Source organism: Hippopotamus amphibius, chromosome 3, assembly GCF_030028045.1.
Source record: "Hippopotamus amphibius kiboko isolate mHipAmp2 chromosome 3, mHipAmp2.hap2, whole genome shotgun sequence".
NCBI classification, from domain to species: domain Eukaryota; kingdom Metazoa; phylum Chordata; class Mammalia; order Artiodactyla; family Hippopotamidae; genus Hippopotamus; species Hippopotamus amphibius.
Window position 1 is genome coordinate 70,838,713 of NC_080188.1, and position 25,104 is coordinate 70,863,816.

General features: G+C 39.4%; 1 protein-coding gene across 4 annotated transcripts in view; it reads right to left on the reverse strand.

The window, feature by feature from the left end:
* Positions 1-25,104, reverse strand: part of SLC39A8 (solute carrier family 39 member 8) — a 72,910-nt gene that overhangs the window by 46,477 nt on the left and 1,329 nt on the right. For all 4 annotated transcript variants that reach the window (XM_057729630.1, XM_057729626.1, XM_057729629.1 and 1 more), the window contains one exon: positions 2,078-2,240. In XM_057729630.1, the coding sequence (XP_057585613.1) occupies positions 2,078-2,240 (163 nt within the window). The remainder of the gene's footprint in view (positions 1-2,077; positions 2,241-25,104) is intronic.

A 25,104-nucleotide genomic window follows, 5' to 3' on the forward strand; every position in this document is an offset into this window, starting at 1 on the left:
TCACTGAGCTCCAAATATATGTGTACCACTGCCTACTGGACATCTCCCCTTGTGGGTCTATGTCAACGTCAGGCTAACTGCACCCAAAATTATACTGTTGGTCTTCACCACTCGCTTCCTCCACAACAAAGTGCTCCTCCCCAGTCCTGTCCATCGCAAGATAGGGGGCTTAAACTTTGATTCATTTTTCCCTCCCATACATCCAGTGCAGAGGCAAACCACATTAGCAGTCACCAAAATCCATCCTGAATCTGACCACGTCTCCTCACTTCTCCACCTCCACCTTAGACCAAGCCCCCATCAGGCTGAGCACCAACCCCGGCAACAGCCCCCGACCCATCTCCTTGCTTCTGCTCTTGCCCCATAACAGTTTATTCTTCAAATTGCAGGTAGAATAATCTTCTGCACACCCAAATAAAATCACATCACTCCCCTGTTTAGAACCCTACAGTGTCTTTTCTTTTTTCAGCTCTTTATCAGAGTATAATTGTTTTACACTGTTGTGCCAGTTGCTGCTGTACAACAAAGTGAATCAGCTGTATTTATACATATATCCCCATATCCTCTCCTTCTTGAGCCTCCTTCCCACCCTCCCTATCCCACCCCTCTAAGTCATCACCCATCATCGAGTTGATCTCCCTGTGTTATACAGCATCTTCCCACTAGCTATCTATTTTGCATTTGGTAGTGTATATATGTCAATGCTACGCTCTCACTTCGTCCCAGCTTCCCCTTCCCCCAACCCCATGTCTTCAAGTCCGTTCTCTACACCTAATGGTACTGATGAACCCAGTGGCAGGGCAAGAATAAAGATGCAGACGTAGAGAGAACGGACCTACAGTGTCTTCATACCACATTCAGAATAAAATTCACTCAGTTTACCAGCCCCCTACAAGCCCACCCTATCTGGCCCCTGGCCACCATCTCCTCCTCTCCTTCCCACTCACTGTGCTCCAGACACACACGGTTCCTCGCGGTCCCTTACACATGCCAAGCTCATCCCCAAGTTTATGCTGCTGTTCCCTGGACCAAGAATGCTGTCCCCCAGAGAAGATCTAGTCATGGCCCTCTCCCTCTCCTCTGTGAGCACGCTGGTCAAATGTAATCTCATCCAAGAGGCCTCCCTTGACCCACCTAAAGTCACATTCACCCACCATCTCCTATCCTTTACCTACTTTATTTTCTTCATAGCATTTATCACTCATGAAATTATATAATTTATTTGCTTGTTTGTATAAATGTTTCCTATTTCTTTTCTCCACTACATTATAAGCCCTAAGAGGGCAGGGAATTTTTCTTCTTGTTCATTACTGAATCCTTAATACACAGAGAATAAAGGAACCAAAACAATGAGACTTCAAATACTCACGTAGGGCAGGTAACAATTTGAGAATGCCAAGAAATTGCACAGAGCTAGCCCATAGCCCCTCGACAACTGGATTATCTCATTGGTGAAAGAACTCTTCTACGTGTTTCATTAAGTATGTGAACTCTATAGTAAGATACATTTATTTTCTTATATTTAAAGTCTTCTTTACAGATTATTTTTTAATGCAATATCTATGGCAACACCACTACAGGCACTTAAAAGAGTCACTGGCACTTTCTTTCATTTATGAAAATTAAAGCAGTAATAACTCATATCTTAAGATTTAATCTAGAACCACACTAGTTCCCTTAACTCTTTAATGACAATGACAGATATATTGACAGGTTTTAAAATAGTATAAGTTCAAAGCAATGGATATTGACCAATTATGACCCAAAGAGTGAATGTGCCATCCAATATACACAGCATAAAACATGTATTGTTTAAAATTAAGAACTGAATTTTATAAAATTTTCAGTTGGTACCAAGTAAAATTTTGACTGCATAGATAGAAGGGCATAACTTCTGAAGCTTAAATGAGTTCTAATCATGCTTATTCTAAAGACTTCCAGAATACAAGTATTTTTTACCAAGGGATTCTCTGTAGATTAATTAAGAGCGATAAAGCAGAACAAGAAGCACCTTAATTTCATTTCAGACTAGCCCACAGATTTTTCAAACAAATGGGAGAAAAAGCTTCCAACTTACCCTCTGAAAGACTTGGTTTTGTTTTGTGTTTGGGCCGATTCTCGCAAGGGTGAAAGTTCAATTGCTGTAAGACTGCTGGACAGATGACAGAGAAGTTTGAGCTGGTGATCTGTGTAGCATTTGAAAAGCCATGAAGGGAAAAGATCTCTTCAGCTGATAAACACTGAAATAGAAGAAACAAAGTAAACATATGTGTGTCAGCATAATGAAAGTCTACAAGCAATGATACTGTAAAGAGACACAGAATACTTCCTCGACACGCAAAACACTACCTCTTATACAAAAGCCCACTATAAAAATGTATAGACCTCTGCAATTATAAAGCAAGTCACACCTCTTTAAACCTAGAAACTAGAAAAATGGCAAAAAATAATAATAATAATAATAATCTCTTGATCAACAGTCTACCTATAGCAGCCAAAACATAAGAACCGGTTTGGGGGTTTTTGAGGACTTTAAAAATATTAACAGTGCACCAATAGCAATTCACACAAAGAGCTTTAAAACAATTCTATATCCTCAGTCTTCTGTCTCTGAATAGGTATTTTGTGGAGACTATTGGAGTACCTCTGTACAGTGTTTCTTGTAGACAAACACACCTGGTTCCCTTACAATTTCATGGTTAAGAAACTCATCCATCCTAGACTGGGATGATAATCTCAATATGTAAAAGTTGTTTTAAAATAAGTCTTTAGAAAAAATCATTGTTTGCTAAAATATCTATTATTCTCAGTGATGGTGGGTAGCTTTTTCTATATAAAACAAAGTTTTGAAAATGGTGCTGGGCTGTTTAGAAATTCATTTAACTATTAATAAGGAATAGAATCTGCATTAGAAAGAAGTTCTCAGCAGAAATAACTTTTTAAAAGTATCGTTTCACTCTTGGACACATTTTAACTGTAAACTTTCTTCTATATACTTGCATTATTAAGAAGACTATAAAAGAAATTAAATGTGTTACTATTGCTAATAAATGTTATGAGAATTATAGAGTATGAAAAATACCCATTCACTCAAAGAAAAAAGTCTATCTTTAATAAGTGCAAAGAACATTTCTTTGCATACTTCAGCCAATATTTAAATCCCACTAAGACCTTAGCTTTGTGCTCTGGACTGGACTGTGTCCTCCCCAAAATATATACATACTGAAGCCCTAACCCCCAAGGTGATGATATTTGGTCATGGGGCCTTTGGAAGGTAACTAGGATCAGATAAAGTCATGAGGATGAGGCCCTGCTCCAACTGGATTAGTGGCTTCATAAGAAGAGACACCAAAGTGCTTCCTTGTTCTCTCCCTCTCTCTTTCATGTGAGGACACAGCAAGAAAGCAGCCATTTGCAATCCAAGGAGAGAGCTCTTACCAGACACCAACCCTTCTGGCACCTTGATCTTGGACTTCCAGTCTCCAGTCTGTGAGAAAATACATTTCTGTTGTTTGAGCCACCTGGGCTGCAGTATTTTGTATGGCAGCCTGAGCTCACTGATACACTATGAACCATAGCAAGAACTCAAAAGTTGTTGCTAATTGCTTGATCATAAAGTGCTGTAGTTCCCTTCACAACAGAAACAATCAAATTAAAAATGTAAGATTTGGTAAAAAGAGAACACAACTGATCATGAAGGAAAGACGAAAAAACATCAAATACATCAAAATGTGTGGAGTTGTCAAAAGCTAAGACTTCAATTGCCTTAAAGAAAATGCACATTTAGACATCTTTTCTTTTTAATGTCTAAGTATGTGCCTAAAGCTGTTCTTTATTGAACCCAAACTCTGCTTTGGGTTCATGATAGTGACAGCTGTGTGCCATCCCTAGAAGAGGAGACAGTACACTCAATGCTCTGTTAACAGGCTTCCCTAAGGCCAAGAATAAGTGATAATAAACCAATGGAGGGAGAAAATAGCTTGAGAGCCAACTGGGGGAGAGAAAGTAGGTATAGTTTATTCATTACCATGAAGACACGCAAGAGCATAATTGCTAGGTTCAAAAATTATGGAGTCCAGGGAATTCCCTGGCACCACAAGCTGTGTGGTGAGACCAAAGAAAACCAAAAAATTACTGAGTTCATGTGGCTTGACTGCCCCACTGCGTGATTCCAGGAATAAATAGGTGCAGAAGTATGAACTCAAAGCAGCACTGTTTCCCTGCAAGGAAGCTCCTCCAACTACAAAATAGGAAAGAAAGGGAAGCTGCCCACAGACAGTTTGCAAAGTCTTCTCAGAATTAACAAGCTAAAAATTCCTAAAACTTGATGACTCTTAAGTAGTTCCTTTTACACTCTTAACTGTGACCGAATAGGGGATCAGGAAATCCACTTACAACATCATAATCAGCATTTTGTAAGTAAAAAACAATACAATAGAAATTGTAGAGTGTATCACACGTAACAAGAGTAAGTATTGCTTACTCAAACTTTTGTTTCAGTTACACTTTATACATACCCATGCACGTGTATACTGGACCACAACACAAAGCTCATTTTTTACTATAAATAGCAGTCAAGTTATAAAGTCACTATCCTTAAGGATGCCCAGACCAGACTGCCCGTTGTACATCATTAAAGACACTCTCCTACATATGTTAGGGGGAAAAAATGCAGTCAGGGAAGATGTAATCAATATTGTAAGATAGCTGAGAGAGTCTTGATGATCTGTTCAGAAACAACAAAAAGGTAGAGAGATGACAAAACTCTAGGCCTTGCTTTATGATTTTAGAATGAGGATAGACTACTGACAGTGTGACAAAACTGAATGAATGACAGGCCTCCTTTATTTAAATTAGCTATCTGCCTTCAGAAAACGGGGGGGGGGGGGGGGGGCGTGTGAAACAGGTGTAGAGGATTAAGAGGTATAAACCTCCAGTTATGAAATAAATTAGCCATGGGGTTGTAATATACAGCATAAGGAACATGGTCAATAATACTGTAATAACTTTGTGTGGGGACAGATGGTAACCACTTATCACGGTGATCATTTCATAATGTCTGCAAACGTCAAATCACTACGTAGGACACCTAAAACTAACATAATATTGTACGTCGACTATATTTTAATTTAAAAAATAAATAAAAATAAAGGAGCGAAGTTATGAGTGAAAATAAATTCATTAATTAGTTGAATTAAATAGCTATCTACCAGCAAGTGGGATGCAAATAGTTTTACACTGCACGCTATTTGGCTTTAAACAATACTGATTTTTATTACGCTTTGATTTAACAAAGTTGAACCTGACACAAAGAAAGCAGTTGTCTAAGAAAGGGCAGTGTTTCCCAGAGCAGAGACAAACAGGATAAGCACCCAGGGCCTGAGCAGTGATCGTGGAAACCAAACCGGTAGAACCACTGAGGAAAATCAAACATCCTCTCAAACACACCCCTTCTCCTCCAAAACAAACAATGAATGAACTATGAAACTGGTGTGACCCACAGGGGCTCCTCAGAAGACAGCTCAGGGTGATTAACCTGAAGAGGGTCTGCTTCCGTGTGCTGTCACCGGCTCCTTCACATTTCTGTCCTGGCTTTTCTTCTTCCCATCTATTTGTTCTTACAGCACTGCTGTTCTCGAGAACACCGCCCTGGTGTTTGCCGTGGCCCTTTGAGCTCTGTGCCAGGAGAGGCAACCTCCAGCCAGCAGATGCACTAATGCACAGTGGGTGGACTTATTCTTAAAGACATTTTCTAAATGTTGAGTTAATCTCCTATTTGCTAGTCTCTTACACATTAAGATGATCTCAAATGGGCCTTATACACACAAAGTACCAAAGTAAAGCAGTGGTAGAGGTAAAGGGATTTAGATGCATCTCATTAACAAGACCCCAAATTATATTCAAAATCATTTAGCAGATACTTCCATATATTGTTTCCCCTACTCCATCTTCCACCAGTGCTGACTAGTCAGAGATTTTTTTTGCTTCTCTTCCAGACATTTCTTTGTAGGGACACTGGAGCCCAGTGCAAAGAGAGGATGGGGGAAGGCTGCATGATTAGGGCAAGTTCCTCCCTCAACATTTTATACAGTGGAAATCTGCTTATAATAAATGCCAAGGAGTTAGGCAAGATTTGAGATTATATAGCTTAAATAATTACTCAGACTTTCTACCTGAATAACTTTAGTCAGGTTTTTCTAAGTCCTGTAGTTTGGCCTTGCAGCCATCCTTGTAGGGCCGGCGCTGCCCAGTTTTAGCAAGAATCCTGCATATGTCTGTCTAGAGAGAACCTCCTACCCTTGATATTTGATATTATCTGAATGTCCTCAACGTCTGGTCAAATTCCTCATTCCTTACCCTGATATCTGATTACCCTGGCTTGAGCAGGAATCCTGTTAGGTCTATTTAACCAAAATCCCTCCCTACCCCTGATGTTTCCTCTTGGTAATTTCCCATCCACTGACCCCCACTCTGCTTGGCTATAATCCCCACTTGTCCACGATGTATTCAGAACTGAGCCTAATTCTATACTGAAGTCCCTTTTCCTCTATTGCAATAGTTCTTGAATAAAACCAGTTTTTATGACCTTACTGTCAGACTCTGATTTTCTTTAACAATACCAAGTATAATAACCATATAATTATACTACGCATCACATAAATTCTTTCCTTCATTCAACAAATATTTATTGCATCATAAAATTCTGGGTATGACACTGACGGGAGAAGTGGCAGGCAGGGGAAGCTGGAGGGTGACAAAATAGTACAAAGATAAATACGTCGTCATACCTGCCATCGAGAAACCTAAGTAATTTTGGCAGAAATAAATCAGATACACCAGTATCTATAAAACCAGAGAGAAAGTGATAAAGTAATGATAAAGAACTATGAGAGTTTATATAAAGCGGAAATAATATGCAGAGGAAACAGTCAAAAACAACTTTGCGGTTAGAATTCCAGGTAAGTAGGAAGAGGATGTTGCTATGGTGGGATTAGAGAACCTAGTTTTCGGAGGATGGTGGCAAGTTCCATTTTAGACATTTCAAGTTGCAATGCCTGCCTGTGGGACACCAGATGGAAATGATGAGTGGGCTTTCTCTGAGAAAGCTAGAGGCCAGAGGTAAGGATGTGGCTGTCTTCTCTAAGGAGATAACAGCTAAGTGGGTGTGAAGGAGATCATCAGGAGAAAGAATATAGAAAGAAGAGAAAAGCTTTGGGAATACATATATGATTTGTGCAAAAGCAGGAAAGGGAGCCACAGAATAAGATAGAGCGAGATAAGCCCAAAACATAAGACATAATTAAGGCCAATGAATGCTTGTCGTTTTTGCCTGCCTGAGATCCCCTCCCCATCATCCCGTAACAGACCACCTGCCTGCGATGGGAGCCTCCCTCTACGTGATTTAGTTGGAGCTGACCAGTGAACATAGGACCCACACGTGTCCACTCTCTGGTGGAGCTACTGAAGAAATCTTCTTCCACTAGGATTGCTAGAAGTCTATGGTCTCCTTAGGCCACTTTTCCACCACGTGAAAGAAGGTGAACTAATAAGCAGAGAAAGGCAGGTATCCAATACCACCACTAAGCACAGGGATACAACGGTGCCTAAAGCTGGTTCTGTCCCTTGACTCTTCAGTTACCTGAGCCAATGAATTTCCTTTTTGACTTAGGCTAATTTCACTTAAGTGGCTTTTACTTACAATTGAAAGAGTCCTAATTGATATATAAAGTAACTATGTAAAAGCCATTTTTAAATCTAGCAAAGGAATGCTACATCTAGAACCTGTGCGATAACAAAAAAAATAAGCTTCTCCATCCTTCTTCCTTTTTCCAACACGTGGGCTGTCTTCTCTACTTGGCTATCTAGTCAAATGGCATCCACTAAATAATACAAAGCAATAGGGCCATCTGATCCTGTACCCATTAAGCCTAGGCCTTCACACTATGCCTCAAATGAAACATCATCCCACTCAAAAGTCACCCCAGAAATGGTTTCAGATTCTGCTTTGCGCGGACTGTGACTCTGTGGAAGCTGAGCAGCTCACGTTCCGAATAAGGACACTGCTATAGGTGTGGCTGAGCTCTCTGGGTGCATTTAGACTCAGTGACGATTGAAATTAGAACGAAACATCAAGTCCAGTCAGTTCCTTTGGGGTGTCAAGTAACTGAGCCACACACACTTTTTTTAAATCCAGTATTCTCACAGTTCAAGCAGAGAAGCCAACTTGTTGTTTCATCCACCTAAGCTACCATCACATAACCATACAACTGTGAGGCCAGGAACTGGTCTCAGATTGTTAGGAGTGTATTAGGAGGAAACGATGAAGACCCTAAATAATTATGTAATGGGAAAGAAACTTCTGGATTCCTTGAGCTCATATCTACCTTAGCATTTACTAATGCTAATACTAAAAATATAATACTGTATGCCTGGCACACAGCAGGACTTAGTAAATACTTGTTGAATGAATGAATTAGTAAATGAATGAATGAACCCCTCACTTGTCTTCACAGTAGTTTTTAAAACCAATTGCAAAACCAGGTTAGGTTCATAGTAGCAACCTAAACAAAATTATAAAAAAAACAAAAGAAGATGAAGTATACACAAGAAAGTTTCAACTATGGCAACTGGCCAAAGATCCCAAGAGGACAATTTACGTATTTCAAGTTTAAAAGGGTGGTTTGAGGTTAACAATTTGGAGCCATTTCCAACCTTGAAACTAGTGAACAGTCCCATTAACTTTACCCTTCAGGGGTGACCGCATGTCAAGGAACTGGTGATTTAAATGTTCCGCACTGGCAGCAGGAACAGCAAAGCAGAGGTGACCGTGGGCATCACTTCCAAGTTTGTTACTGACGCAATAATGGAAACTACCCAACCACAGTTACAAGGAACTGGCATACCACTTCCAAACCGCCTTGATATTGCACAACATATATATGTGCTCAATCACCCTCTACCAACTTTCTCTTGAACTTTTTCCCAATTTTCTCCTTAAAAGTTTACTCATGATTATTTCACCATGATAAAAGAGTTTTCTAAGGTCTACGCAAAGGACATTCTAGAAAGATGATCTTCTAAGGTGTAAGAGGTGGCTAATCAAGTGATCCCGACTCTGTTTCCCCAAGATTTGTTTTTGCATTTTTTCCAGCAGGTTTTCTTACAGTTCTTGCTGAAGCCACTATGGTGCTGATGCATCCCCCTCCCACATGTATTTACACAGGTGCGTGCGTGCACGCGCACGCGCGCACACACGCACACACGCACATACACACTCTCAAAGCTCTTCCTTAAGAGCAGACAAAAAGAGCCTTTCCTGGATATAGTATTTAAAGGAGAAAGATGCTTTATTTTATGATTCATTGTTAAGGGAAAAAAGCAGATTATTACAAAACAATATGTATAGAATAATACCACTGCTCTAAATAAGGTTAAATTCCATCATCACAAAATCTGGAAACAACAAATGTTGGAGAGGGTGTGGAGAAAAGGGAACTCTCCTGCACTGTTGGTGGGACTGTAAGTTGGTACAGCCACTACGGAAAACAATTTGGAGGTTCCTTAAAAAACTACAAATAGAACTACCATATGATCCAGTCATCCCACTCCTGGGCATATACCCAAAGAAAACCAAAATCCGAAAAGAAACTTGTACCATAATGTTTATTGCAGCACTCTTTACAACAGCCAGGACATGGAAGCAACCTAAATGCCCATCAACAAATGAATGGATAAAGAAGATGTGGCATATATATACAATGGAATATTACTCAGGTATAAAAAGGGATGAGATGGAGCTATATGTAATGAGGTGGATAGACCTAGAGTCTGTCATACAGAGTGAAGTAAGTCAGAAACAGAAAGACAAATATTGTATGCTAACTCACATATACAGAATCTAAAAATGGTACTGATGAACTCAGTGACAAGAACAAGGACGCAGATGCAGAGGATGGACTGGAGAACTCGAGGTTTGGGGGGGCGGGGGGTGAGGGGGAAGCTGAGACGAAGCGAGAGAGTAGCACAGACATATATATACTACCAACTGTAAAATAGCCAGTGGGAAGTTGTTGTATAACAAAGGGAGTCCAACTGGAGGATGGAAGATGCCTTAGAGGACTGGGGCGGGGAGGGTGGGGGGGACTCGAGGGAGGGTGGGGGGGGAGTTGAGGGAGGGAGGGAATACGGGGATATGGGTATAAAAACAGATGATTGAACTTGGTGTACCCCCCCAAAAATAATAAATAAATAAATATTGTTAATAAATAAATAAATAAATAAGGTTAAATAAAACCTGGAGATTTATGCTTCAAAATGTTAACAGTATTTACCTCTGGGTGGTGACATTATGGGCGATTTTTTTGTTTTTTCTTTTCTGCTTCTCTGTATTTGCCAAAGTTTTAGACAACATGCATGTGTTTCTGCTTCAATTAGGACAATAAAGTTAAATCATGGGGGTTTTCTAAACTTTTTCCAAATTCCTCCAAACACAATTAAGACAGGCTGGATTTTTTTTTTAATTTTTACTAAAGTAAAAGAAAGTTTAAAAGCTGTGATACACTCTTTAAAAGAGGTTTAAAAAATTTTCTGACTTAACCACAGCTACTGACAAGTTTCTCAGCCCTGCCCTACCCTACGTGCAGTTTCTCAAGGCCAAGCCTGGTGTGGTGTCAGAGCACAAATAATCTGGATTCCTGACTTCCAGACCCTGACCTGCCTCCAGGGGCTGGGGCCACCTTGTTTTCCGTCACCTGTAAGATAGTCCCCTGGGCCCCTTCCCATTTGCTGCCAAGATCAAAAGATCTTTCAGCCTTGCTTCTTGCCAAGGGCTCCCCACTAAGTTCCCAGGGGGATAAAGTGTGAAAGGCTTGCCCCTTATCCAACTCAAGGCTGGGGTAGATGCCACAAGAAGCGAGCTCATCCTCCAAAGTCATCTAACCTCTGCATACGTGGAATGACCTTGTCCATCACAGGCCCAATCATATCACAATCCTTTAGCACAGTGGTTCTCAAAGTGCTGTCCAGGGACCCCCCAAGGGTTACCAAGACCCTGCTAGAGAATATGCAAGGTCAAAATGCTTTTCATAATAATGCTAAAATTGCATTTTCCTTTTTCACGCTCATTCTTTCATGAGTAAACAATGGATATCCCAGAGGCTAAAGAACATGTCACAACTGACTGAATACAGAAACACATATAAGAATCCAACTATCTTTGACTAAGCCAGACATTAGAGGTTTGCAAAAATGTAAGACAATGTCATTCTTCTCACTAATTTTTTGTCATGGTAAATACAGTTATTTTTCATTTAAAAAAATGTTAACATGGTATGGGCTTATTACTGTTATTTTTTATATACTAAATAAATATTTTAGATTTTTCTTAACACTAATTTCTATAATAGTAGATATGAATAGATGTAAACCACATGTACTTTAGTGTACTGGTGTCGTCAATAATTTTTGAGAGTACAAAAGGGTCCTGAGACCAAAAGGTTTGGTCTAGAGCATAAGAATGACAGACGGGCCCTTACATGCCATTTAACTGACCAGTTGGGAACCTCTCACCAATCTCATCCAATACATCTCTCATCCTGTTTATCCTTACCCCACCCCTACACGTGTGCAAGACTTTTCTACTGAAATGTTGCCATTGTCACTCTTCTGCTCAAACTGGCCCCCAAGACGCACACCAAAAAAAAGAAACCTTTCCTTCTGCCAAGAGTCTAAAGACCTAACATTGAAGAATTATCTGTCTCCAACTTTCCTTCCTCCTTTTGCTCTCCTGCAAAACCATATTTAAACTCTCTGTTCTAACCAAGCAATTCTAATGTCTTGTATTTTGCCTTCACTGTGACTTTGCATGCCCCATGATCCCTACCTAGAATCCTGAGATTCTCAAAGTATCCAACTGCTGTCTTTCCTACATTTGGCCCCACTGCTTCTGCTTAATACTGCTCTGCTCTCTAGACTCCCAAGCCCATAGGATTTACATGTTTAGCATTTATTGTGTGCTTCCTTGTATTACCATCTGTTCATGAAAAATGGATATCTCTTTAATAAGATCACGAACATCTAGAGAGATGTATTATTTCATATCTTCCTCAACTCCTAGCAAAGCTTCAGACACATAAGTCCCTCAACTTATAACAACCACTAACATGACAGATTAATGAAAGGGAAGTGAATGAAAGATTAGAAACTAATAGTGTCTGAATATAATTCTGAAAAATACAAATTGATAACCTGAGACTTATTTACCAAGAACTCTGAAGAATCAAATTTTCTACTCACAAGTTGCTTTGCTCATTCTATAAAACTTGCCCAGCATCAGCTCAGTAGGGCCCTGATACTACAAATAAACTAATACTGACACCAGTGTTTCCAAGCTGCCCTAAAAATTACCAGCTATGTGTGATGGAGAAAATGAGTCTAAATTATGACAAAAAAATTCTCAAAATTTCAGAAATTAGAAGAAACAAAAACTTTATTATTCCCTTCTATTGATATGACACACAGGTTCAATTTTAACTTACTGTTTCTTTTCTACTATTTTTTTATTAATGTGTCTACATCAAATAAATGGATTGCCGGCTTACTTTGAATTAAATGAGACACCTAAGTTGACTGAAATAATTTTAAAAGTTATACTGGTATAAAATGTATTGTAAAAGGTTGACGTTATTCATTTATTTAACAAATACTTCCTGAATACCTACTATATGCTAGACACTATGATAGTTACAGGAATAAAGAAGGTGACAGAGATAAACCCAGTCCCTAACTTCACAACAGATCTCATAGACTATTACAAGTTTCAGATAAAAAAAAAAAAATAAGTAATTACAGTATGGCATGGTAAGTGCTGGGGTAGGATCCATGAACCTGAAGAAGAAAGAATAACTAACCTACCCTAAAGTAATGGGATTGTCCAAGGCTTCCTGGAGAAAAATAACATCTAAGATGAGATGTGAAGGGAAAAGGAGAAAAAAGGTTGGAGAAATATGGGGGGTAAGGGTAGGTACTGCAGGGTCTTTAATACCAGACAAGAAGTTTAGATTTTATCCTAACAGTGATTAGAAGCCCACTGAAGATGGTGAAATGATGGGATCTGCATATTCGAGATATAAATCTGGCAGCAAGGGGAAACACAAGACATGGGGCAGCACAGGATGCAGTGGGCAGCCCCATGCCAGGCACAAACAGAGAGCAAGATACAGCATCTAATTTAACCTCACAGCAATCCCATAGAGTAGACAGAAGTATCTCCTTACACAAAAAAGAACACTGGAATTTGGAGATATTAAGTAAGCAATATTTACATTATTGTGACAGGATTTATGTGCATTTGACGTGGGAAGTAGGGGGAGAGAGAGGAATCGAGAATGACAGCCCGTCTTTCCGCTCAGTCAACGGAGTGGAGGATGATCTCGGAGACGGACAAGACAGGACGACAGGGAGTCCCCTACATATGAACCTTCAAGCTGAGAACTTTCAAAACTGCAAACATGCCTTCGTATGTCCAATCACGTAAGTTAGTTCACATGTCTGGCGTATGCTGTCACGTGTGTGCATCCTCTACAAGTGGTTGTGCTTTGGTGTACTTTAGTATACAGTACTGTATAGAGTAGAGTGGTACAGTATCCTTATTTCAAGCCCAGGATGTCCGGAAGCAAGCGTAAAAGCAGCAGTGATGTAGCTGGTACTGCTAAGAAGCGCCAAGCGATAATGATGGAAATAAAAGTGAAAATAATTGAGAGAGTGGATTGAGGCGAAAAGATGGTAGATGCTGCTCGTTCTAATAACACTGAACTCCTTGCTGTGCAACACCAGGGACTCACTAATGAAGATCTGATGGAACTGGAGGCCCAGAGATAGGACGAAGAGAGATGAGGGGAAGAAGTAACTGAAGAACCAAAGAGATTCACAACGCAGGAAATGGCAAGGGGATTTTCTTTATTTGAGGAGGCACTGTTAGCTTTTGAGGCTCAGAACCTGAACGTAGGACGGTACACAAAGGTTGCAGCAGCCATTCAAAATGCAATCCAGCGCTACCGTGTCATCTATGATGAGAAAAAAAGAGCTACTACCTAGACATCACTGGGTCGCTTTTTCAAGAGGGTAGATAGAACTGAATCTACGAAGGAACCAGAACCTGCGCCATCAACGTCGGCCGTGAGTAAAATTGCAGCTGCCCCTTCATCTCCTGTTGCTGACGATGCTTCAGCTCTACCATCTCCCACCTCCTCTCCCTCCTCCAGTCCGTAACTCTTCGTGCCTGTTCACTCGATGCCAGCCCCTGTATGCCAGCTGTTGTACTGCACTACTGTACCCTTCAAGGTACTGTACTGTAAGATTAAACATGTTTTCTTTACTTTTTGTGTTTGTTTTTTATGTATTATTTAAGTGAAAAGTATTATAAGCCTATTACAGTATTGTACTATATAGTCCATTGTGTTACTTGAGTACCTAGGCTAACTTTGTTGGACTTACGAACCAATTGGACTTATGAACACACTCTCGGAATGGAACTCATTCGTATGTAGGGGACTTACTGTACCAGAAGGTGTCGATGGGGAAAGGATGGAGCTCATGAGTTCCATTTGGGACAGGTTTAGACCTGTTGAGTTGGGGAGGGCAGAGAGTTGGACATCAATCGGCAACAGGATGTGCAAGGCTGAACCTCAAGAGGAAAATGTGAACCAAGCCGACCTGTGCAGAAAGCAGCCACAGATAGGTTTTCACTGCAACCAGAGGGGTGACTGAGGCTGCACAGAGGGTGTCTGCAAAATCAAAAGGAAGAGGGCTTAGGATAAAACCCCAAGGGCCACCGGTATTTAAAGGATGAACAAAAGACACTGAAATTGAAAAGAAGCAGCCAAAGAGGTAAGAAAACCAAACTATGGCCGACACAGCTGTGGGCAAGGAGAGGGTGTGTTTCAAGTAGGATGTGTCAACACCATCAAAATTAGCAAAGAGGTAAAGCCTGAGAATCTCTCATTTATTTAGCAATAAGAAGGTTCTGGGTGATGTCCTGTAGAGCAATTTTAAGGAAGTGTTGGGGACAGAGCCAGACCACAATGTACTGAGGAGTGTCTGGAAGGTAAGAAAATGGAATAGGCTTCTTACGTTTCCACCAGGAAGACCATAGGATATCCAGGGGACTCACAGCACAGGGGCCACACGAAGGCAGCACCTGCCTAAAACCAGCGCAATGGAAAAGAACTGAGGATTCCAAGTTGGTACCTCTCTTCTCCTAGACAAATTTGGGCACTTGGCGACTTCTGGCAAATGACTTACTTGTGCCTCGGTTTCTGGGGAGACTGCTATGTCCTAATCCTCTCACAACACTGTCTGGAATATCAAATGTCAGTGATCAGGAAATAACATTGTAAGGCTGAAAAACAGCTTGTGAAGGAATTCATAATCATGTTTTAGAGCTGGACCTGACTATTGCAGAGACAGTTCCAGCAGGAAACATTACCATAGTATTTTTTTTCTTGTTTTACTGAAACAAAAGAAATCTCAGCAGCAAATACCTTCCTGCTTCAAATGACTGTACTGCTACAAGTGGCTTCAAGAAACTAGCATCAGCTCTACTTTGACACCTAGGCACTTGGATGACACATGAGGCACTAAGATTTTTGGAAAATAAACCAGCCCCTCCGTGGGATGATATTCTTCGGTGTGCAGAGCAACAGTGGAGAGACCGTAGGTTTTGAAGTCTAGTCACGCTGGAGTGGAATCCTCACTCGGCCACTTCTGAGCTATGACTCTGAGCGAGGTCGTCAGCCTCGCAGAGACTAGGTTTCCTCCTGAGAATACCCAGAGTACTTACCCTGTGTGATTAAGAGGCTTGATGGGACGGTATATAAGAAGGTACTAAGCACAATGCCTGGCACATGATAAGTACTCCATAAATGTTAACTATCACTGCTGTTAGGACGGGACCTGCTTCCTCTGTTGGAGTGAAGGTCCTACCTGAACACTTACTTAAGGGTATTCATCCCAAGATTAGGGACAGAGCCAGTGTCTAGACCTTTCCATTAATATATGTAGGTAAAGTAACCAAAGAATATACCTGACTTCAGACTTTCTCATTAATATGTGTAGGTAAAGTAACCAAAGAATAGACCTGAACTCTGGGACTTCCCTGGTGGTCCAGCCTATAAGACTCTGCACTCGCAATGCAGGGGGCCCAGGTTCAATCCCTAGTCTGGGAACTAAATCCCACACGCATGCCGCAACTAAGAAATCTGCATGCTGCAACTAAAAGATCCCGCATGCCGCAACTAAGACCCGGAGCAGCCGAAATAAATTAATAAATAATTTTTTTGTTTGTTTAAAAAGGATATATGTCAATTCTGAGATCCTTGCTCCTACACAAAACTGTAGAATCCCATGATCATTCACTTAAAGCAGGACCTGTTACCCAATGTAGTACTGACCTACTGATTTTACCCCTCATTTGAAGTTTGGGCTAACTCCTCTTTCCCTGTCCCTGAAGAGACACATCCCTCACTTATCACAGTGAGACCAAAGCGGCTCCTGCTTTCCAACTAACAAGGTCAGCTGAATATGGAGGACCCTGGATTCTCTTGGCTTACAAAACCCATACAGAGGTCCTGAAATAAATCTAAATTTAAAACCAAAATTACAACAGTTTCTACAAATATAATATGGACTTCCAATCATTCACATTTCAATATTGATACAAATTTTGGACAAAAATAATAAAACAAAGCCAACTCCTAATATAGCCTCAGAAGTCCTCTGGGGGAGAGAAAATGTTTATAATTTCAATGCCTATTGAAATACTCAAATTATTTCATTAGTCTCTACACCTAAGGTTTACATTTTCAGGAGTTCATTACTAGTGTTTGATGAAAAGGAAGAAGAGGCAAATGGTAAAAGCCTTTCTCAAGATGAGAGTCGCCATGGAAACTAACACTGAAACCGAAGTCACTGGACTGATATATTTCTCACTGAACTTTTTATTTCACTAATACTTGCTGTCTTTTTACAGCAGTGCCTTCCTCTATGTTGACTGACCCTAAGGTGCTCAGGCCTCCAGTGAAAGACAATGTTGCTAAGGATAGTTAAGCTATTGTTAAGCTATATTAACTAACACAGTATTATAATAACTATGCATTGCGCATATAATTTGAGCCAGGCATGATGCTAGGTATGCTTTGTCTTTTTTATTATTTTTTTAAGTAATATAGGTAATGGGAAAAAAGTAGATTATTTGTTTGAGTTACTACATATAATACACATAGTAGGAAATATAGAAGTGCCTAAAATATAGTGAATGCTTAGTAATTATTATTGTTCTTTTATTTTCATTTACAACCATCCTATGAGTAAGGTTCACTTTTTCAATTCACAGATGTGAAAACTGAGGATTAAATAGGTTAAGTCACTTGTCTGTGGTTCCCCAGCTGCTAAGTGACAGAATTAGAATTCAGCCCACGTCTGTTTAACTCCCAAGGCCAAACTGATAACCATTATGCTGTATTCTCTACTATAGTTACAGATCTAAGAAGCCCACTGAATACATTGATGGCAAGTGTATTATTTTTGAACTAGGTTCACAGAACTAAAGCCTTAAAGGCCTTACAGTGTTTGTTTGTTTTGGGGATTTTTTCTCTAACTATTCAGTTAAGTATTAAAAACAAGTCAAGGTATTAAATATTTGGACTCGGAATGCATAACACTACTTTTCAGGTTAACACCTTTGATTTAGATTCACAGATTTTTGTTTTTGTTCTCCTTAAACTGTAGGCCAAAAAAAACAACAGAGGATCTTTGGAAGGAGACGGAAGCCAAATTAAATAAGACTCCATTCTGAAGATTTTCTATGTTCCCAAATCCCATCATCACAAAGGTAATTCAGTGATAGTTTCATTTCTTTATAAAATAAATCTCAAGACTAGGCAAACTCATCTGGCTCCTGAAACAGACAATCGGGAATAGTTTGAGAATAAATTAATTAGTTTCAATTACAAACAAGAATCTACCATCATCTGGAGTTGGAAATGGGAACACTATCTGAAAATGACTAGTTTCTTAGGTTGTCTAGAGTTTAGTAACACTCTTCTTCTTTTTTTTTAATAAACTGCATTGTAAATGATCCTAATATTAACTGTGTGCACTTAGTAACATGGACAGTTCCTTGAGGAAATGCCACTCTGAATCCAAGAAACTGGCAAACTCTTATTACCAACCACATTAGGCTATCCTCATTATGGGGTTGCTTTTCTTTTCCCTGAGGTATGTCAACCCTTCTCAACTTCAGGCCTATTTTCCATGCCTATTTGTATTCCTATTTTTTCCCCCAACCCCTACTACCACCAAAAGAAATTTAACATAGAGAATTCAAATGTATACTGAATTTAAAGAAAAAACTCTTAAACTACAGTCATAGTTGAAAAGCAATGGGTTTTTATGATGGAGAAATGAAGTCCCTGTCCCTCAACATCTCCCAATGTGGGCATCATCTGGAAACATAAATATACTGTGAACCATGTAAAGCATAGAAGCTGAAAATCTCCCACCCAACTATTCTACTTTGAATATCTCTAGAGAGAAATAAAGATCTACCTCAATTAAGGGAAAAAGTTTACCTCTCCCTCTCCTTGCATCTGTGTGAGAGCTCAAACTCCCATCTAGCAGCAATGAGATTCTAAGACTTAGTAATTCTGCCAGTTAGTAACTCTGTTAGGGTTACTAATTCTGTTAAAATCCTCTGTTCACTTACGCTTCCCTCATTGCTTCAACTCATTCCCTAGCACCAACGCACAATCCTCTTTCTCCAGTGTTGTGCAGTCAGCAGTGCAGTTGCTTCGCAGGCATGAAAAAAGGAGGACTTACAGGATTAAGAGGAACAAACTATTACGTATAAAATAAGCTACAAGGATTTTTTTTTCCTTTGTTTTGGTGGGATCTTCCCAGATCAGGGATTAAACCCGTGCCCCCTGCATTGGCAGGTGGATTCTTAGCCACTGTGCCACCTAGGAAGTCCCTTTTTTTTAAATAAATTTATTTATTTATCTATTTATTGGTTGCATTGGGTGCAAGGATATATTATACAACACAGGGAATAGAGCCAATATTTTATAATAACTATAAATGGAGTATAATCTTTAAAAGTTGTGAATCACTATATTGTACACCTGTAACTTATATAATATTGCATATCAACTATATGTCAATTAAAAAAGAAAAATATAATTAATTAACATGTAAAAAAAAGAATTATCTACCAGCAAGAACATGGCACAATTTAAAAAAAAAAAAAGTCTTACACTCTAAATTGCCAGAAGAGAGAGTGAATTCATTGGCAGAATTCTTTTAGAGTAAAAGTGAGAACAGGACTGAAAAATTTAACACTAGACATGGATGTCTCTCCCATAGCTACAGTCTATCCATAGAGGAAAGAAGTTGATTAATACGCCTTTCTCCAGGAAAACTTTTGAAACTGAGAATTAGGAAAACTATTGTCACTGAAATATTTTCTCCAAGAAAAATTCATTACACAAGAAAAAATAAATGTTGCTTCCATAAAAGAGAAGTCATGTAACCCACAGGAAAGTCCATCTTGTGATTAATAGCACAGACACATTTGGCACAAGCAGATGTTCATCCAATAAGTATTTTCAAACCAAACAAGCAAAATTCTCCAAAAGAAGAATTGACTGACTTGTAACTCCTCCACAAGGTGTTTCCCAGAAGGCTCTCTCACCTTCCTAAACTAACAGAACATGGCTCCCAAAAATACTCATTTGGCAATTAATCGCACACAGCCTTGTGATATGTCTTGTAATGCTTCTTTCAGTGATTAACTATTCAGTTTTGCCTTGCATACTTTTCACAAGTTTCCACCTTATTTCTTAATTAGATCATGAGCTCTCTGAGGACCAGGACCTGCCATCGTCATTGTAGTTTCTGTAGTCTTAGCACTGTTCCCTTAATGTGACTAAGCAATGGAGCTAGCTAAGTGATTGATGGTTAGTAACTTCTACCCATAGTTCAAAACCTGAGGTAACAGTTGTCCTGGCTAGAGAGAGTATGAGTTTCTAAACTATAATTCAAAAAATCCACTGTAGGATTGAGAATTGCCTGAGCTTCTATCACTTACTGCGTGATTTTGGTCAAGTTACTTAACCTTTCAGCACCACATATTTCTCATGTGTAAAATTAAGTTAATAATAGTATCTTTATTACAGGATTGTTGCGATTTTGAAATGTGTTAACACAAATAAAGTAGTTAAGAGTTATGTCACATAGGAAAAAAATAAATCTTAGATATAATTATTTATGTTATGTACAAAAGGGTCCATGTGACTCCTAGGCTGGTGGATAAAGATGCAAGTTTGGGAGTTAGATATGGAAAGCATGAAGAGTATTTTTCTCATGTGGATCCCAATCATCCCTGGCATGGAAGCAAACTAAGCTCTTGACATCACAGTCAAGTGAATCATGAGTGTCTCTCATTTTCCCAAAACCTTTTGGAAACAATGATCACACTGTACACAGTCAACTTAAATGCGAGTAATATAATAGACCAGAATAGGTCCATTGTCTTGAAGGAAAAGCCACCGGAGACCTAAGCACAACCTTGTCCTTCAGTTCCGCCCTTGCAGCCAGTTTCTAACCTGAATAAGCAGGCTGGAAGGCATTCCCAGAAGTTTTACCCCACCATTTCTCAGAAAATAAAGGAAAAAAAAAAAAAAAAGAGGGAGAGAGCAGGTGCTCTTTCTTACCTCCTCCCATGGTCAGTGCTTTCCAGCACCTCCCTCATCTAATGCACTGTTACCCTGCCCATTCCAGGAAGCCCATTCCAGGAAGCCTGTTCCAGGAAGCCCGTTCCAGGAAAAAGTGCAATAAATGACAACAAGCTATGCATACGACATGTATGTAATGACCACACACGTACTCCCCTTCTGTTTGCTACAGACCGCTAGCCCAGTCATCCATTGAAATAAGCCAAGAGTTACCTCACTGCCTCTCCCTCTAGCATCTTTGGGACATAAACTAATGAAAGGAAACCTCTAACAATATTTAAAAGACCACTAAAGGCAAAAGACTGAAGTAGAAAATATCTATTTTTGGGGCTTTTTGTCTACTCTTCAGTCATAGCTGCTCTTCCAAAAGGCAGAGCCTTTATGCTACCTCCTGATGGTCTCCAGGATCAAGCAATCATTACATCACCTACAAACCACTGCAGTTTCCTCCTTAGCTCCTGTCTCGACCCACTCAGACACATTCCACACTCTCACGCAGATGAATTTTCCAAAACACAAGTCTGATCCCATTCCACTTTTATTTGAAATTCTTTAATCAGACATATCATTCTATTGTGCATTATAGTCATGTGTGCCTATGTCACATGTCTACCTATAAACTGTAAAGTCATGTGAGGGCTCAAATTGCCTTACTCATATTAAAGTCTTCACTCATTCATTCAAAAATATACATAATGAATATATGTTATGTACCAGGCATTACACTAGCCCCAAAAGAGATGAGTCAGATCATTCCATTCAATTTGTTCAAAATTACATGGATGTGTACGTGGGCGGGGGGGCCAATATAAACAGAAATTTATAACACATATAAAATTATTTGCGTGTTATAAAATAATTGCAATATATAATATGTTATGATTGCATTAGGCACCAATTAATATAGGATTACATAGAAGGAGCTCCTACTAAACCCCTGAGCAGGCTAAGAAAGGCTTCTTGGAAGAAGTAATGTCTAAACTGATACCTAAAGCATAAGCAGATGTATATGGTGAACCAAGAACTACCGGCAGTCCATGAAGACTGAAATAGTAGCAAAGGATAAGGCTTGAGAAATATACAGGAACCAGATCATAAAAAGGCTTAAGCCACATTAAAGTGTTTGAAGTTTCTCTTAAAGGCATTTCATTGTTTTAATAAAATGAGCAATGTGATTAGATTTGTACTTTTAAATGACCACTCTAATTAGAGTATGGTTATTCAAAATATTTGTTGAACACATGAATAACTGTGTCATTAGCTTAATAAAAAAAATTCAAGAATTCAAAAAGAGCAAATCAGTGGAGTTTAGCTGGGTTTTTTAAAATTTAAGATTTTGATAGGGCAATTCAAGGAAAAGAAGGACACTGCATTTGGAAATAGGAAGGCGGTAAGGAAGATAATGAAGTAAAAAAGTTGTTGAGTAGAAGTATAAGGTGATTTCATGCAAGAGTGAATAGTTTAATTTAACAACTGCTAGGCCTGGGCAGGAAGGTTGACATCTCAGGGTCAACCTTGCCGTGCAGAGCCTCAAATGTCAGGCTCCAGATTGAGACTTCACCAGCCAAGAGACAATTCGTGGAGGAGATCTGAAAGAAGAGAGGCATTTTCAAGTATTGCTTTAGGAAGACTGAATATGAATTGAAAGAGATTTAAAAACAAAGTTCAGGGAACCTGTGAAAGAAAAAAACAAAGATGCAGAAGATGCACTGCAGGATATGTATCAAATGAAAAAACAGAGTTGGGAGAGGGAAGCAAAAGTCTAAGGTTGAGCAATAGTGGAAAATAAAGGTTGCCTCACATGCCAACCTGCCACACCCACACCCACATCTCCATCACCCCCACTAACCCTCCCCAGGAGACTGATTTGTTCAGGCATTTCCTGCAGCTTAGTGTGATCATTTAGAGGTGAGGTGTTCTGAAGGAGAAATGAAAAGACCTCTTAGAGAATGAGAAAGGAACAAGGGAACAAACAAAAGGAGGCCCCGAGCCCATTCTTAAATCCCCTAAATTAATCACCCAGGGTATTCGCCCAGTTGGGGCTTCCCTTTGTATTTTAGAAACTCCCTGAGATAGAGCCGACTCACACTCAGTCATGGGCCCCGGAGACCCATTTAGATAAAAGAGCTCCCTCCTCTCACTTGTTTGGGTTGCTGCTTCTACCTGTTCTTTGTACCCTCAGAAACCATAAGAAGCAAAACAGTAAACTCAATTATTCTACTGTCTCCAGTTTGAACTCAGGTCACTTTGATCTCCCAAAGCAACAAGTTAATTTAATAGTATTTAAGGATACTGAAAAAATATTAGAAAACCTTCCAAAATTGTCTAAATTTTTAGTACGGTATTCCTATTACTCAGGAAAAGCTGACCTAAGCCCTCATCCAAAGGAACAATGTCATTTGTAAATAGATCTTGTAGACGATTCAAGAAATCCCTGGCCCAAAGAAATAAATTCTACCTTTTCAACCTTCTTCAAAGTCAGAAAATCAAGCTTCTCACATATATTATTATTCTACTTTGTTGCAGGTGAGGAAACTGAAGTTGCATTCTTTAAGGTATGGAGATATTAATGGCCCTAAAGTTTGCTCTAAATTGGATGGTTTCCTGCTAGAGCACATATAAACATCAGCAAATTAATAGATTCTTCTGGAATGGCACTTCATTCAACATCATTGTTGTTTTCATTAGGACTTTTTAGAACATCAAACAGATGTTTGCTAAGTCTGATTAAGTGATAAATTTTCCTGGCTTCCCTTTATTTCCCAAGTAATTATGGGCTTCCTCCTGTCTCTTTCTGATGCCCACAGAGGCCATAATGAGGGTATTTAAATATGCAAACAGAAGAATGAGAAACAAGGCGTCAACATACGTATAATTTACCTATTGAGGTATCCTACTTACTCATAAACTGGGAATCATGTTGCTATTAAACTTAAGCAATTTTCCTAAATTATTTAGCTGTCTTTTCCAGTGTCTTTGCCAAGGCGTGGCTCAGGGCTCTTTTGTCCCTTTACAATTCATCGACACCTTCAGACACTGCATGATAAGGAGATAATTTAAGTCAAAACAATGTGTGGGTTACAGATATGCAGCTGCAAGTCAAGTCCCCAAGCTTCTTTCCAAGCAATGACCACCCCTACTCTTACCTAGAAATGCTTTAGTCAGCTCAGCTGTTTCCCCTACTTGAAGAGACTGCAACTAGGCAGAAAATACTTCGGATGTCGCTTGCTTTATTTTCTAAAGTATCAATTTAATATGGGGTCATTTCAGTTTTTCCAGCTTATCATTTTTTAGACATTAAACCAATTGTAAAGCAATGCCAGAACTGGACCTATAGTTTACTAAAGGACATGCATAAGAGGACCACAAAACCCTTCTAGATCAAAGGGAGGTCACTCTGATACCTCATGGCATCAGAAACTTATATTTCTTGAATATTGTATGTTTTAATTGAGGTAAGATATTTCTAAGAAAAAGAATGCCAACTATAATGTTATTAGCAAGGAATTTATCTGATTAAAGTCTCCCTGACTGTAATCTAAGATCAGATACATTAGGAAATGCTAGATTTCCAGGCGTGGAGTATAGTATGCAGCATTTCCCAAACATCTTGGACCACAAAAACTTTTTTGTAACACAAACTAACATCACCCAGAAGTGACAAACAATACTGAAAATACTGAATACTGCCATTCATCATCAGTTGTCACTGGAATCAGAGCAGAAGAAAAAAAAAAAATCAAAGTACTGAGTTAACAGAGTTTTTCAAAGTAAGGAGAAGTTTTGGGGAGGATGCTGAAAGCACACTTCGCTTACTTCACAATTTTAAGAAATAATCACAGAATATTACGGAAGTAAGGAAGCATCTATAACATCTTTTTTGAAGTTTACTAGTAGGCATGCTCTTAATTGCTCCTAGGTAACTCACGGTGATACTTAAATCTTAGGAAGTACCAAATGCCTGTATAATACTGTGAATATGTACTAAAATAGGTTTTTTTTAATGAATAAATATTAGAATCAAATCCTTCACCTGACAGATAACTAAATCAATAGCTTTAAACCCAGTTCCACCACCAGCTGGATGCGTGATCTTGGTCCCAGGGCCTCCCTCGGCCTCCCTGTCTCTATACAATAGGCCCTTCGGCCCTAAATGCCTCGTGTAACGTACATTGGAAAGACAGAACTACATTATATCTCGCTGGCAGTCGTTACCCACCGAGCAACTGTTAACGTGGACGGCATGTGAGCCGCTATCTCTGCCGGGAAGACTTCAGTAAGCCATTCCTATCTAAAACGCATCCCTTAAGGTGCTTCC